Source organism: Mobula hypostoma, chromosome 24, assembly GCF_963921235.1.
Source record: "Mobula hypostoma chromosome 24, sMobHyp1.1, whole genome shotgun sequence".
Taxonomy (NCBI): Eukaryota; Metazoa; Chordata; class Chondrichthyes; order Myliobatiformes; family Myliobatidae; genus Mobula; species Mobula hypostoma.
The window spans coordinates 20966808-20983795 of record NC_086120.1 but is presented as its reverse complement, the minus strand read 5'-3'; the positions used below and the strand labels follow the sequence as shown (position 1 = coordinate 20983795).

The 16988-nt window shown below is 42.2% G+C and overlaps 1 protein-coding gene across 2 annotated transcripts in view; it reads left to right on the top strand.

The window, feature by feature from the left end:
- fbn2b (fibrillin 2b) overlaps positions 1-16988 on the top strand; it is a 287896-nt gene that overhangs the window by 44511 nt on the left and 226397 nt on the right. For both annotated transcript variants that reach the window (XM_063032677.1, XM_063032678.1), the window contains 2 exons: positions 7854-7949; positions 9202-9297. In XM_063032677.1, the coding sequence (XP_062888747.1) occupies positions 7854-7949; positions 9202-9297 (192 nt within the window). The remainder of the gene's footprint in view (positions 1-7853; positions 7950-9201; positions 9298-16988) is intronic.

Sequence of the window (16988 nt, the reverse complement as noted above, 5' to 3'; positions counted from 1 at the left end):
GGCATATGGAAATAAGATATTGTGGGGCAGAATTTCAGCTTAAATTACCAAAGAAAATTGGGGAAAACTATAGAGAAATCACAAGCAATTTATATAATTTCCTGATATTTTCAACTGTAGCTCTATTTAGAAACTACACTGCTATTGAGAAATACCCCCAGATGGTTCTATTTTGGTTAGTGAGGATAGCTGACAGATATTGAGTCCTTTTATTTAAAGAAGCAAACTCGAGTTGGGTTTCCTCAACCGCTCTTCAGGTTTCAATGGAGTGAGAGAAGAGTAACCCCATGAGAGCTTACTGTTACTAAGAAGAGAGAATGGAACAGTACCAGTCTCAATAGCCATGTGCAATGTCAATATTACTGATTTTGATATGCAAACATTATTGCAGCTGCCAGTCTGCTCAGTAATGTGAATAAACAGAGGCGGCTTTTCTATTGTATGTATGTAACAATGGGTAGCTTTTGTTCCATTTTATGTGAGCTACCTCTGGATGTTTGTCACCACTTTATATGAGTGAACGAGCAGTTCCCCTAAGGTATATCTAGGTGACCAGCAATGGCCATCCATTAGTATCAGAGAGTGACTGGGATCTCCTTTGGCCCTTTATGTGTGTTGCCATGGGTTGCTTCCTTCCACCTTCAACTGTGAGCAAATGATCTGGAGCTGCAACCCTCATATTTTACATGTGTGTTTGTCTGACTCTCTCCTGACTGAATAGGAGTGACAAGGGGTTACCTCACTTTTGCTTCGTATTTCAGAGATTAGTAACCACTTCATGCCTTTGTTCAATGTAGGTGAACAGGGAAAAGTCTTAAACAAGAGAAAGTCTGCAGATGCGGGAAATCTGAGCAACTGACACAAAGTGAACTCAGCAGGCCAGGCAGCATCTATGTACTTTCTTTTCATAGATGCTGCCTGGCCTGCTGAGATCCTCCAGCATTTTGTGTGTGTTGCAGGGAAAAGTTTTTCTATTTTGTTACGCATGTGAACATAGGCTGATTCTCACCCTCATGGTGTCTAAGTGACTTGCCTCTGTTATATGTGTGGGACATGTGTGGGACCAGGGGCTATTTCTCCCCTTTCTTGGTTGTGAATGACTAAGGGATGGTGGGGGTACATAGCCCACTTTTCTATTTGATTAAAACAAAATAATTCAATTAAAATGTTGACTGGTCCAAGATACACACTACTGTTGTTGGAATGCTGATCCTGGCTTGGGAATGCTTGATGAGGCAGTGTGGTGAGAGCTTTGCTCTGTATCCAACACGTCTTTTTTTAAAAAATAACTTTATTAAATCCCTAAACTCTAAAACTTCAAATATTGTTCTCAGCATTCAGGATGCATGCTGTCCCTGCCCTGGAAATGTTTGACAGGAAAGTGCTGAGTGAACTTTATTCAGTATCTAGCATGCTTTTTATTTCTTTTTTATCTGAGAATGCATGATGGGGTAAAATTCAGGAGCATTACTCTGAATCTAACACATACTTTCTCTGTTCCTGAAGTGTGTAAGGGCATTTTTTTTTCTGTATCTTTTGTTATTTCACTTTTATGTGTATGTGAGTAACTAAGGATGCATGCTGAGCTCGTTGACTTTATTAACTTTGCCTCCAACTTTCACCCTGCCCTCAAGTTTACCTGGTCCATTTCGGACACCTTCCTCCCCTTTCTAGATCTTTCTGTCTCTATCTCTGGAGACAGCTTATCTACTGATGTCTACTATAAGCCTACTGACTCTCACAGCTATCTGGACTATTCCTCTTCTCACCCTGTCCCTTGCAAAAATGCCATCCCCTTCTCGCAATTCCTCCGTCTCCGCCGCATCTGCTCTCAGGATGAAGCTTTTCTTTCTTTCTTTCTTTCTTTTTTTTTTCTTTTTTTTTCTTTTTAAATCTTTTTATTGAGTAAGTATACAAAAAAGGTAAGCCATATAAAGGATGAAGCTTTTCATTCCAGGACGAGGGAGATGTCCTCCTTTTTTAAAGAAAGGGGCTTCCCTTCCTCCACCATCAACTCTGCTCTCAAACGCATCTCCCCCATTTCACGCACATCTGCTCTCACTCCATCCTCCCGCCACCCCACTAGGAATAGGGTTCCCCTGGTCCTCACCTACCACCCCACCAGCCTCCGGGTCCAACATATTATTCTCCGTAACTTCCTCCACCTCCAACGGGATCCCACCACTAAGCACATCTTTCCCTCCCAGCCCCTGCTTTCCGCAGGGATCGCTCCCTACGCGACTTCCTTGTTCATTCGTTTTCCCCCCCCCTCCCTCCCCACTGATCTTTCTCCTGGCACTTATCCTTGTAAGTGGAACAAGTGCTACACATGCCCTTACACTTCCTCCCTTACCACCATTCAGGGCCCCAGACAGTCCTTCCAGGTGAGGCGACATTTCACCTGTGAGTCGGCTGGGGTGATATACTGTGTCCGGTGCTCCCGATGTGGCCTTCTATAGATTGGCGAGACCCGACGCAGACTGGGAGATCGTTTCGCTGAACACCTACGCTCTGTCCGCCTGAGAAAGCAGGATCTCCCAGTGGCCATACATTTTAATTCGACATCCCATTCTCATTCTGATATGTCTACTGTAAAGATGAAGCCACACTCAGGTTGGAGGAACAACACCTTATATTCCGTCTGGGTAGCCTCCAACCTGATGGCATGAACATTGACTTCTCAAACTTCCGCTAATGCCCCACCTACCCCCCCCACCCCATCTGTTATTTATTTATATACATGCATTCTTTCTCTCTCTCTCCTTCTTCTCCCTCTGTCCCTCTGACTATACCCCTTGCCCGTCCTCTGGGTTTCCCCCCCCTCCCTTTTCCTTCTCCCTGGGCCTCCTGTTCCATGATTCTCTCATATCCCTTTTGCCAATCAACTGTCCAGCTCTTGGCTCCATCCCTCCCCCTCCTGTCTTCTCCTATCATTTTGGATCTCCCCCTCCCCCTCCCACTTTCAAATCTCTCACTAGCTCTTCCTTCAGTTAGTCCTGACGAAGGGTCTCGGCCCGAGACGTCGACTGTATCTCTTCCTATAGATGCTGCCTGGCCTGCTGCGTTCACCAGCAACTTTGATGTGTGTTACTTGAATTTCCAGCATCTGCAGAATTTCTCGTGTTAGGGACAGCTTTTAATGTTGTATCTAAGTAAGGGCAGGCTACTTGACTCTGTGTGTGTGTTTGCGCGTGCGCGCATGCTTGCACGGGTCCTTCTCTGCTCTACTCAACATTAGAAATGAGGGGAAGTTTCGTCCTCTGTTGTATATGTGCACACAAATGCTATTTCTTTCCTATTATATATTGATGATGTGGAGCTGTTTCTCTTTATTTTATCTTGGTGACCAAAGTGTTCTCTTCCATATTGTATGTCAGTGTCCATTTTGCCTCCCTCTTGTGTGGCCTGTGTATGAAATGGGGCAGTCTCTCCTCTCTTGCTTGTACCTGTTTTTGTCTTTGGTGTACATAGTTGACCAGGATTAGCTTCTTGCCTTTGTGAGGATCTCTGGATTGCTTATTACCATTGTCATATTTAAGGGACATGTTTTGTCCCAAATTGTATGCATGAAATCAGATGCTTCAGCTCTCTGAGTGAATAAGGCTGCCTGTTTCTTCTTGTGTATAGCCTGACTCAGCCAAGAGACAGCCTCTCTCCCCAGATGTATGTGTGTAATGATGGGTTGCTCTTCACCTTTGTTATATTTGAGCGACTAGTGGCAGCTCAACATTCTGTTTCATGTGAGTATGCACATGCTGTTTCATCTGTTGTGTGTGAGCGGTCATTGACTGCTTTCCTCTGTATAATGTATGTGTGATCAGAGGCTGAATCTCTTCTCTGTTGTATGTGAATGGGTGGGGACTGCCTCATTCCTTTGTTGTATGCAAGTCAATTACTGGAGTTGATCCTGTGTTATAACAGCTGTCAACTACTCTGTTTTCATAAGCATTTAAGTGTTTCCCTGATCTGCTGGCCTCCAGCTCCCCACCCATCTAAGCCACTGGCATTCACAACTCCAGTTTAATCTTTAGTTTAAATAATCACAATTTATCAAGCTGGATAAAATGCAAAAATGTGACCGGGACAGAAACTAGTGACTGCCATCAAATGGTCACTTCACATAAACATACAAATCAAAGCCATCAACTCTACATGGCACCATTCCCTTCTTTCAATGGCCCATCATGTATTGGAGGACACATTAGTGGGAGCATCTCTCTTTGTGCATGTACACTAAGCCTCCAATGGTTGAAATCTGGCACAGTAGCGTAGTACTTAGCACAATGCTTTATAGTACCAATGACCTGGATTCAATTCCTGCTGCTGCCTGTAAGGAGTTTGTATGTTCTTCCTGTGACCACTTGGGTTTCCTTCCACAGCCCATAGACGTAATGGTCGGTAGGTCATTGTAAATTGCCGTGTGATTAGGTTAGGCTGAAATCTGGGGATTGCTAGGCATGTTGTACCTGGGTTTCGGGCCGAGACCCTGTTGACTCACGTTTTCTCCCATAGATGCTGCCTGGTCTGCAGAGCTCCTCCAGCATTTTGTGTGTGTTGCTCGAATCTCCAGCATCTGCAGATTCTTTCTTGTCTGTGATAGCAAGGCAGCGTGGCTCGAAGGGCCTGTTCCACGTTGTATCACAATCAATCAACAGACAGTTAGACAGACAGCAAAGTAATATAGATTGCACAACCCTTGTGGAACCTTCCTTGTATTCATTCCACTGAGAGAAATGAGTCTTGTTCAAATGGCGATGGAGAATCTTACCCCAAGCTCCCCATTCTGCTCTGCACTCTTTCCAGGCAGTAAAATTGCAAGTTTATTCCACTGCTTTCTAATCTGGAGGACAAATGATGTCAAGAGTTAAGCTGATCCAGAAACCTTACGGTTGGTTCAGCAGCAATAAAAATGGTGTTATAACTGGATGGTCTCTCTGATCTTGTTCACTCACAAGGAACAGAGGGAAGAATCAGCCTCTCTGGTCACTGACATGCAGTCCCACCCAGAAGTTGAATAAACATGGAAGAGAGTGCCGAGTGGAAAGTGTAGTTCAGAGTCACTGAAAATGGCACATTGACATTCTCAAGCAGTCTTAATATCAGCACATACAATGTTTATAAGAAGTTAATATCAATGTATACAACATTTTGACCAACAGCAAATATGTATTAAATCATATTTATTCAATAAGTACATTTAATGTAAGAGAAATATATACAATATACATTCTGAAATTCTTTTTCTTTGCAAACATCCACAAAAACAGAGGTGCCCCAAAGAATGAATGATAATTAACTGTGAGAACCCCAAAGCCTCCCCACGCATAAGCAGCAACAAAGCAACAACTCCCCGCCTTCCTCACCAGCAAAAAAGCATCTACACCCCTCACTGAGCACTCAAGTGTGCAGCAAAGCATCAATAAAGACACAGACTTGCAGTACCTCAAAGACTACTCGTTCACCCAGTAATTCGACATACCACAGACTCTGTCTCTCCCTAATAAGGGAAAAAGAGGTGTCCCTGTCTCACAGTGAGAGAACTCAAAGAACTCGTGTCTCTGGGTACACAGCCAGCAGCCAGCTCGCTGCTTTCAGTCTTCTGTGTACTGCCATGACAGATCAGGCGGCAGCACCGACCTTGAATCAACCCGTCTGCAGAGCCACAAAAATCTGGCACCCTTTAGGTGCACTAGTCTTCCAGGTTGTATCCTTGGCATATCAAAAAGCCATATCATGGCTGGTCGTGAGGCCCTTAGAGCGGGTCCCATTTCCGCAAAGAACCAAAGTCAGCGTTTAACTCCAGGTCAGGGTCTTCAAAAGAACCTTGAAAGGCGAAAAAAAAGAGGTATCAAAGATAGAAATAGAGCTGTTTCCGAAGATATAAGCATAGGTGTCGGTGTTAGACGCCATCTCTGTCCTTACTAAATTACATTGCACTCGACAGCAACACCACATCAGATTTGGGAAAACAGTGAAATCTTAAGGAATGCATTTATGCTATGAGGAATACTGAGAGAACTAGGCACAAGTTTTAATCTCCTACAAATGAGAAAATCGGATTCAAAGTCAAAGTTTATTTATTAATTTCCACAGATACTGCCTGACTTACTGAGTTCTTGTTGTGTATTAAATATTACAGTTATTTTAAAAGAATGAGAGGAGATCTTATAGAAACATATAAAACTATGAAAGGGATCTGCTAAGATAGAGGCAGTAAAGTTGTTTCCACTGATAGGGGAGGCTAGAACTAGGGGACACAGCCTCAACATTCGGGGCAGTAGATTTAAGACGGAGATGAGGAGGAACTGCTTTTCCCAGAGGACTCTGAATCTGTTGAATTCTCTGCCCAATGAAGCAGTAGAGGCAACCTCAGTAAATATATTTAAGACAAGGTTGGATAGATTTTTGCATAGTAGGGGAGTTGAGGGTTATGGGGAAAAGGCAGGTAGGTGGAGATGGGTTCATTGCCATCCTAATTGAATGGCGGAGCAGGCTTGACAGGCTAGATGGGCTACTCCTGCTCCTATTTCTTATGTTCTTACATTTGAGTAATCTTTTATATATATTGTTTGATTAAGTGTTCTTGTCCGTTTAAATAATTCATTATGGGTTATATGTAAAAATACCTTAATTGTATACATCATCACGCTACCATGCGATACGTACGGACCTTGCTTAAAGTAAAGACAAACTAGAAGTGTATTCCTAGATTCTCATGTTTTCCTTTGAATTAGTTCAATATTTTGAAATTACAAAACATAACACTTATAGCATTTAAAAACGCATACATGAGGAAATCTGCAGACGCTGGAATTTCAAGCAACACACATAAAAGTTGCTGGTGAATGCAGCAGGCCAGGCAGCATCTCTAGGAAGAGGTACAGTTGACGTTTCGGGCCGAGACCCTTTGTAAGGTCTCGGCCTGAAACGTTGACTGTACCTCTACTTATAGCATTTCCTGTTTTTATTCCAGATTTTCAACAAATGCAGCTTTTTCCTTGATATTTTGTTCAGGTGCAAGAGAGTGCAACCGGACATAAGCAAGCTAGTCTGACACAAGAAGAATCAGGTGCAATGAGAGAAGCATGCTTTAGTGAAAGAGCGAGGCGCATAGACACAAGCAAAAAAACCAGACACATAGTCAGACGTGGGTGAAAGGGTGAGACATAAAGACAGACAGATGTGAGGGAATTAGGCAAAAAGTCAGACACAACATCACATACAAGGAACAGAGTTATGAGACAGCTGCACTGTCAGGCAGATGTGAAGAAGACAACAATTGATATGCTCAGGACAAGTTGAGAGTTCTGACAAAGTCAGGCACAAGCAGGATGTTGGGAAACAGACAGCCGCAGTGTCCTGCAGGAAGACAGTGAAGAATAAACGAAGAAGACAATCACTTAGAGGAACACAAGTGGAGACATTGTGAAATATCATGATGTCAAACTTAAATGAAATAGTCTGTCACAGTCTCTCACAAGTGAGACGAGTAATGAAATGTTTAGAAGCAAGCCAGACAGTCAGTCAGGATGTTGGGCATAAGTAGGCAAGTCAGAAACAATGAAACAATTAGGAATAATGAGATTGTCTGGATAGACACAGTCAGAGTCCAGTGACATAATAGAAATGTAACAGCAGATGTGAGAGCTGAGCTGCTGGTTAATCCCGTTTCCTGAATTGGAAAAGCCAGCAATAAAGTGAATGCAATTTTCACCCTTACTGAATTCATTAATGCTGTAGCCATTGAGTTATATTTGAACGCGACTAACAAATTCCACATGTGAAGAAACCCAAGTTGATTTTTATCATTCTGCAGGTGTGGAGACATCTGACTCCTTCTGTTCTCTTTGCAGTTCAGCAATGCAATGTCAGGTGCATGAATGGTGGGTCCTGCTCAGACGACAGCTGTGTTTGCCAGAAAGGGTATACTGGAACGCACTGTGGGCAGCGTGAGTATCAACAGTACACTTCAGTAAAGAGATCCAAATGCATAGGGCAGAGGGAAGTGAAGATCAATTTCTGGGCAAATGGAAACTGCAGAGCTGCAAGTCATTTCAATTTTATTTATTAGTAATCTGGATAGAAGATAGAAGTTATCTGCACCACATCATGGGATGAGAACTAACCTGCAGTCAACCTCATCATTAAAAAATAATGAGGCTGACTGCAGTTACAGTACACTAACTACATCAAGTACGTGCTTTGTCCCACTGTCCTACTGGCATAGTGATAGTGATGGAGTACATTTGCCTTTGTATCAAAGAAAACGTTAATATTAAAACTTAATATTTGTTTTAATGTTTAGCAGGCACACTAACTGCATTAGAAAAAATTGCCATCAGCTAAAAATTGAGTAAACTTTCTGCAAAAATGTACAAACGTTGTAGTTATAGGATTACCATTTGTGCTCACTGGTATTGGATATTAAATACATCCTGGGTGCCAAGCAGCTGAATCAACTCAACCTATAAAGCAAACAGTAGAATTTTAGTGGCAAGAAGCATTTATTCATACACAAGATAGTAGCCAAATCATACTGGCAAAGGATTCTGCTCAAACACAAATGTGGCCAAGACTTATTGGCGGGGAGTCCCTCTCAAATGCAGACATAGTGTGAAGTGAAAGTTGTCAAGCCTATCCTTGCCCATTGCTGCACCTGAAGATCATCTCTAGCTGTCCAGGATCCAGTAGGAGAACTAAGACACTGGGGCAGTCTCACTGCAGCAGGAAATGTGCACAGAACTCACTGGTAATTTCAAGCGTAAAATAGGGCATGAAGATAAAATAAAGGCCTAAGTGGAACATTTACATAGTAACAATAGTATGCTTCATGACAGACCTTTTACACTTTGCATTAATCTAACCATTAAGCAATTACTTAACAATATATTTCTGATGAAGATACTTTTCGACAACCAACATCCATCACAGTTGGCATATCCTTCAAAGAACAGCTGGAAAGCTCACCTGTGGTTTCCAGGAAGTAATGATCTGCACATGAAGCCAGTTTGCACTGCATGAAGTTTCAGACAACTTCACGTTGATTGGTGCTTCTACAAACTGTAGAAATCTATGATTAATTCCACTAAAACTTACCTAAAACTTACTTAATGTTTTTGAAATGGGTGCAAGAAACACACATGCTTGGCAGCTTTGTTCAAACAATATATTGTTAACGGATGTATCCCGTTTCTCTATTAGCTGTGTGCAAAAATGGCTGCCAGAATGGAGGACGTTGCATTGGACCAAGTCGCTGTGCGTGTGTGTATGGGTTCACTGGACCACAGTGTGAACGAGGTAGGCATGCCTCTTCGTGCTTTTGAGGGACTGTTGAGTTCTTATGGCAATTTTCTTTTCCAGAAATCAGTGCTATCCCTTGGGTGTGAAGTTAATGCCCAGATTTAATTAAGTGAGGTAGTGTACTTCTTCGACCACTTAAGCAGGACTTTTACTTGCTCGCGATAAATGGACCCAAGCTTCTTAGTACCATCCCGAATACGCCTTCTCCATTTGGAGCAGACCTGAGACAGAGGTTCACAGAGTCAGTGGGGATGTTACATTTCTTCAAAGAAGCGTTAAGCACATCTGAAACCTTTTTCTTCTGTCCATCTGGTGACTTCACGAGACAGAGCACAGATCTACTGCCAATGGCATGAATGTGATGCACAGATGTGTAAGTTGTAAGAATGTGAACATGATTGACATTATGTAAGTAAAGCAAGCAGAAAAAGGGTGAATGTGCATTTACAGAATAATTGCAAGACTACCCAAAGCGTATGAAGGCAATTAAGTACTTTGTGCCTGAGGGTGACTTACTTCCACTCTGGCTTCGTGGGTTAAGTTGCTGTTGAGGCTGATGTGGGAACAGATGGATTGGAAGATAGCTTATGAGTGGACAGGAAGATAGTTTGTGAGGTGTTGCATTCCTTTCACACTTACACAGAGCCTCAGTGTACTGACGCATGGCATCCCAGTGCCACTCAGAATATTTTCCTCTTTAACCAATCAATTTCCTAGGAATCAGTTACATTTGCTCAGGGAAGTTTTGAGCACATTCTTGAATCTTTTTCTCTATCTACCTGCAATTTTTCCATAACAAAGCTCAGAACAGAGGGTCGTTCAGCAGTCTGGTACCGTGCAGCTAACCACAGGCATGCTCTATGTAGCAGGGGCACTAAAGGCAAACATTGCTGTTGAAACACACAAAATGTCGGAGGAACTCAGCAAGATAGGCAGTAGTTATGTTCTGATGAAGGGTCTTGGCCTGAAGTGTGTACTCTTTATTCTTCTCCATAGATGCTACCTGACCTGCTGAGTTGCTCCAGCATTTTGTGTGTGTTACTCTGGATTTCCAGTATCAACAGAATCTCTTGTATTAATGATAAAATTCACCATCACCTTTAATGCAGCCTTTGGATGATTAATGGAAACAGTATCCGAAGATCAAGACCTCATAATTGGCTCAAAACTCATGGTCTACCAGGCTGCATTCTTGCCCTCTTACATGCTTATGAGACTCGCCACCTAAAGACACAGGAAATATACTACAATATTGTCTTCATAATATCCTCCAAATTCACTGGAAAGACAAACCAACCAATGTCAGTGTCCTCGCAAGCATTTCCAGTATTGAGGCTCTGGATAACCAATTTGGAAGTGTGGTCATCACTGTAATAAGGCAAAAGAAAACAGAATGAAAGCAAAAGTAATCCTATTGACATAAAGTATAAAACATCTCCAGCTGTCCAACCACAATTGGAAACTACATTGAAGAATAGACCATGTGGTTTCCTTATTATTACGATGTGTGGATATCCGGTCTCAGTATTGCTGTCTCTGTATCCCTGCCTCCCCACTAAACTTTCCTTGATTCTATCAACCAGCTTGACTCCTTTCTTCTGATTGTGTTTAAATAGCTCAGCCTCTCTCCTGGGATCTTGTTTCCCAGTTTGACTCCCCACCCCCCTGTGTTGGAGCTAATCTCCAATATCTTTGTGGATAACTTCAATCACCACTACTCTGAATGGATTCTATGACCTACTGATTCATTTTCAAGGACTCTTTACAACTCATCTTCTCAGTGTTGTTTTTTATTTGCAGTTTGCCTTCTTTTGTCCATTGGTTGATTGTGTTTGTCTGTTTATGTGCAGTTTTTTTTGGTAAATTCTGTTGTATTTTCTTTTTCCTGTAAATTGCTGCAAGGAAATGAATCTCAAGGTAGTCTACGGTAACATAAATACTTTGATAATACATTAACTTTGAACTTTGTCTCAGTGTTGCAATCTTAATCTGTAATCCAGGCTCTGAATATTTAAGTTTAGACTCTGGGGTTCTGTTTCCTCAGTTTTCTCCCTCTGTTGAAACCCTTTTCCAGGCACTTGGCCTAGCCTTCTCTGTATGTTCAAACCCAGAACTGTTGCCTGTGCCCTCCTGCTGTGGTTTTGAAGTCCAAACTCTGTTTTCCAGACTAGGGTTGAGACCAGCCTCTGCTCCCAGACAGTCTTTTTGTGTTGAAACACAGCCTCTGTTCTCTAACCTCCCTCTGTGTGCTGAAGTACAAACTGTCCCCCATTCTCACCCTGTGTGTGGTGCTCGGAATCTGTTCCTCAGGCTAGTTCAGTGGTTCAAAGCTCGAAGTGTTCCTCAGGTTCTGGCTGTATGTTGAGTTCTACATATTGTTCTGCAGGCTCATTCTAAATGTTGAAACCTAGCCTCTGTTCCCCAGGCCACGTGTTGCAACCTACACCTTGTTCCTCAGGCTCTCTCTGTATGTTAAAGTCTGGACTCTGTTCTCCAGCCTTGTTCAGTGTATTGAAGCTCAGACAGTACCCCCCTCTCCCTCTGAATGTTGAAGCTTGGGCTCTGTTCCATTGGTTTCTCGCTGGCTTAGGTTTATTTAAATCATTTAAGCACTTCAATGACAGCGATGTGATTTTTTTCACATTCATCATCCATTGCACATGTTGGCTAAATGGGAATCTTTTGATTTATAGCATAGACCAGCTGCAGTTCCAGAGGGGCTGTTTTCAGCTTCTGTAAACACAGTAACTCCCTTTGCAACTAAGACTTTGATTGCTTTCTGGGAGTTTACTGTTAAATTGCAACAAATTGGAAGGTGTGACCTCAATGTAAACAAGCCTTTAGGTGTAGCCATTATGGCATTGCTTTGTCACTTATGCTGGCTAAATTGGTCAGGGGCTCTTTGAAGTAGGGAAAGCCAGACATTTGTCAACTGATAATACCAGTGCCATTTTTTTTCACAGAATTGGGAAAAGAAATAAATCTCTTTTCATAAAAGTTGGTGTGAATGCTGCTTTACAATTTGGCAAAAGTATCTTTGGTCTATACCACAATTAGTATGAGTTGATCCCACAGTTCCCACATTTGCCTTACAAACCCAGTGACTGCCATAATTACTGAAGTGAACTCAGCCCAAAACATCGACTGTTCATTTCCCTCCGTAGATGCTGCCTGCTGAATTCCTCCATCCTTTTGTGTGTGTTGGTAGTATGAGTTCGTATGTAGTCTAGGCACCAATCCAGAGAAGTTACTGAGCTCAGGAGTATCAGCTCAGATCAAGTCAATAATTCAATGCTGGCAAGAAAGGATTACTGAGATCAACATTGTGATAGAGTTGCATTAACAGTAGCCAAGACTGGGGAGCAGTACATTAATTTTAAAATACCAGAGTGGCTGGGTTATGAACAACAGGTAATTGATTACAAGGGCTGTGGCTTATATGAGTGACTGATGCCAGTCCTGTGAAGGAGCTGGGTCAGTATCATGGAGTCAGTGACACACATTATTATCGGGGAAAGTTTGCTAAAGTTTGTTTATGCCAGGAGCAGTATTAGTGACAATCAAAATACATACAGTTTCTTGACAAGAAGCAGTTGCTGCACTTGACAGTGCGCAGTGTTTGAGTTTCTGTATTATAAAAAACTCAATATCTGTATTATTTGGGAAGATGGAAGGTGAAGCAGATAACAACTGCAGTGCCTTTATGTTCAAATGTCGCACTGTACTCTGCAACTGGCATCATTAGGAATTGTATAGACAATTATTGCTTTCCTTTATTGGGTTACAGGTCAAAGAACATTATGGTAGGATGAGTGACTGGGGTCAAATAGTTGGTTCCAGTCACTTCTTTTGATGCAATAATCTTATGGTCTTAACATCTTGCTGGATCTCCTGCACACTCTGGCATAAGCATATTAAGAACAGTGATACAGCATTTAGCACACAGAATCATGGGCGAAAACAGAACTTTTGTGGTTCCCATTAAAAGCTGCATGCCAAGCTGACAGGAAGAGGGTCAAGCTGATAGAGTTTTTCCTGGTGGTACAAAAGACTGCCATGGAGATGAGAGAAAATGCATCCAGATGCAAAATGGTAAAGAGGATCTCCTTTGTATTTGGGTACCATGTACCTGGTACCAGGCTCAAGTTACTGTGAAGTCATATTTCCGTGCCATCACGCATCTCACAGTTAATGTTTTAACATGAGCGCTAGTTAATGAAAGGAGTCTCACTAGTTAATTCTCCATTGCACTGACCATTGGAAACTGAAGCTGAGACGTGCTCCGTGCAAAATATCAACAAAGCAATGTGATATTAATTCTCAGTTCACCTCTGAAACCTGTAGATGCTCCTAGTTTTTGCAGATGCAGAGCAAGGTGTTCCTTCAAAGTCTCCAATTTCTGATGCAGTGCAGGAAGCATGCATTACATGTCCTATGACATTATCATCTAAACTATCGATGCTGGGCAAATACCAGGCTAAGCCGTACCACATGGAAGTACCTATGCTGATCTTCTGATAGGTGTCCAGTGACTAGAAGTGTTTGTTGCTGCACCCATTCTGTGCAAATGCCTCTAATTGCTAGGCAAGAGAGCGTAACTGAGAGGTGGAGGAGCAGATGGGTTAACTTCTACAGCATCACTATTGAAGGCAAACCCAGCATTCGAGGGTTGAAGTGCTGAGGAAATGCATCAGAGGCCAGGATCAGAAGGATTTGAGGCTTGTAGCACTGAAGGAGCACTGAGGGTATGGAGAAATCTAATGGATGAAATAGAATTTTAAACTGGAGAAATCGAGAGATCATTGTCAAGCAGAATGGATGTGTTGAGAGTTGAATGATACTGGATATTATCATATGAATAAAGCAAAGTGCTAAATAAGATACTATACTACCATGCTGGGATGGTATGGTAGTGTAGTGGTTAGCACACCATTTTGCAGTACCAGCTACCCGGGTTCAATTCCCGCTGCTGTCTCTAAGTTCTCCCTGTGACCGCATGGGTTTCTTCGGGGTGCGCGGTTCCCCCCCCCCCACAGTCCGAAAACATACTGGTTGGTAGGTTAATTGGTCACTGGAAATTGTCCTGTGATTAGGCTAGGATTAAATTGGGGGATTACTGGGTGGGTGTGGCTTGAAGGGCCCGAAGGGCCTTTTCTGCGCTGTGTCTCAATAAATGAATGAATTAATTTGTAAGTTAAGGTGGAATTTAGAAGGACAGAGCGAAGTGTAGAATGGGAATTGTAGTGAAAAGCCTTCAGTATGAGATTAAAGTAAAATTGAATAGGGTACAAAATAAGTGGCTGATCCAGTCCTGATTTATTCCCATTGACCAGGATGAAGAAAGTGATATAATAGTCCAGTGTAAGATCAGAGACATGGTTGAAAGTTTAAGCAGCAAAATTAAACCATCTTTGCATAGATCATATAGACAAGAAGCTCAAGTGAAGGGTGAAGAGAACATTATGTTACAACTGATTAGTTTTGATATGTTTTGTAACTCTGAAAACTGAATGAAAAAAAACGTGTGCCCGCGGAGAACGTGTGTGTACTTTGCTTCACTTTTACTGAGGCGTGAACTTATGATGTGGTGTGATGACGTATGCCATTCACGTATTTTTTCAAATAACCTGTAATCAAAGAATGCTTAATCAAACAATATATTTACAATATTACTGAAATATTAAATACACAGCATTCCTCACTGCTTAGCAATAAACTCCGACCCAATATAAAATGCGTCTCAACTTTTATATATAAATAAATTTCCACAGCATAGTAACTTTTGAATTGTCACATTCAGGCCTAAAGATTTAATTGCTGTGGAGCAATTAAATTATTATGCTCATGGAATAATATCTTTCCCCAGGTGAGGTGGGGGGGGGGGTCACTATGCTTAGCAGAAGAGACTGTCAATGTGAAACAATCTCAGATTCTGGGGCGTCCTCTGTGGTGATTGTAGGAGTTGACTCTGGGACTGCAGGAAATGGTTTTGGAAGCTCTGGACAACCTTTCTTCTCAGCGTGTTGGTATTCCAAACAGTGCATGGAAAGCTGTTTAATATACTGATCTATCCCAGGCCACCAGACAAAGCTTAAAGTTAATGCTTTCATTTTGACCATGCCCAGATGACTGGCATGTAGCTCCTCCAACTCTTAGCTCTCAGCTTGGATGGTACAACAGCTCTCAATCTTCACATAAGCCAACATCTGTAAAGGGCGGTGATCCTGGAGCTAGTAAAATGGGGAAACTGGAATTTCTGCTGCGCATTCCAGCCATTTCATGTGGCCATGTAGACCTGAGACATTGTGGGGTCTTTTCTGGTTTCCCTTTGGATCATCTCTGCCATAATAGGGAGAATTTTGATTTGCATTAGGGAGAATACGTCAAGAGAAGTGTCCTCTTTTGTAAATTTTTCAGGTATTTCTATTTCCAAGGGCAAATGGAACCATCTATCAGTATTTCCATCATTAACTATCCTATTGAATTCATTCCTGTAATTGTGTCTTTCAAGAAGTAGAGCCCATCTCTGCTTTTGTGTTGCTGCTGCTAATGGAACACCCTTCTGTGGATTGAAAATGGACACCAGTGGTTGATGATCAGTAATGAGGGTGAACTCCCTCCCATACAAGTACTGGTTGAAACGTTTTAGACCCCAAACTAGACTCAAGGCCTCTCTGTCAATCTGTGCGAAATTTTTCTCTGCAGCGGTAAGGGAACGTTATGGAAAGGCTATGAGGTGTTCACTTCCATTACTCATAATATGTGACATGACTGCACACCTATACTATAAGGCACGACATCACAGGCAAGCTCCATTGGATGGTATGGATCAGAATGTGTGAGTACAGTGTCTGACGTCTTCATTTCCTTTGTCTTTTGGAAAGTCACCTCACACTGCTTTTTGTATATTGCCATTTCTTCCTGATCTATAATATGTAATGAGTGTAATGGGTGGAGCACAGTCGCCAGGTTTGGCAGGAACCTGTTGTAGTAATTGACAAATCCTGAAAAGGACTGAAACTGTGACCTGTCCTTTGACCTTGGAGCATCTACCACTGCTTGAATTTCCTCAATACACTTGTGTAAATCTTGTGCATCAATGTTGTGACCACAGTAAGTGATGCTTAGTTTAAAGAATTTACACTTCTTGCATTGTGCTCTTGGCCCATAATCTTCTAATCTTTTTAAAAATGTCCTGAGATTTTGAAGACGTTCCTTGTCATCCTTACAATAATGTCATCCAGGTAACACTGAGTGCCTGGTCAATAACTTTCTGCCAGAGTGCAGGTGCAGATGCTATTCCATAAATAAACCTATAATAGCAATAAAGCCCTTTGTGAGTGTTTATGGTGAGAAACACTTTGGGCTCATCCACCACCATCTGTAGGTAAGCCTCAGCCTAGTCCCATTTTCTGAAGTGTTTTCCTTCTAGAAATATTTGAAAAGCTATTGCCTATCGTGGGCAGAGGGTATTGATCTACTTTCAGTGCTGGGTTGATGGTGACTTTAAAATCACCACAGGTCCTGACAGACTCATCCTTTTTGGCTACTGGGATCACAGGCATTGGCCATGGGTTCCATCAACCTTGGGAAAAATTCCTTCAGCCTCCATGCCATCTAGCTCACTAACTACTTTATCATGGGTGGTATAATGAACTAGACAGGCTTTGTAAAATGTGGGTGTGGCA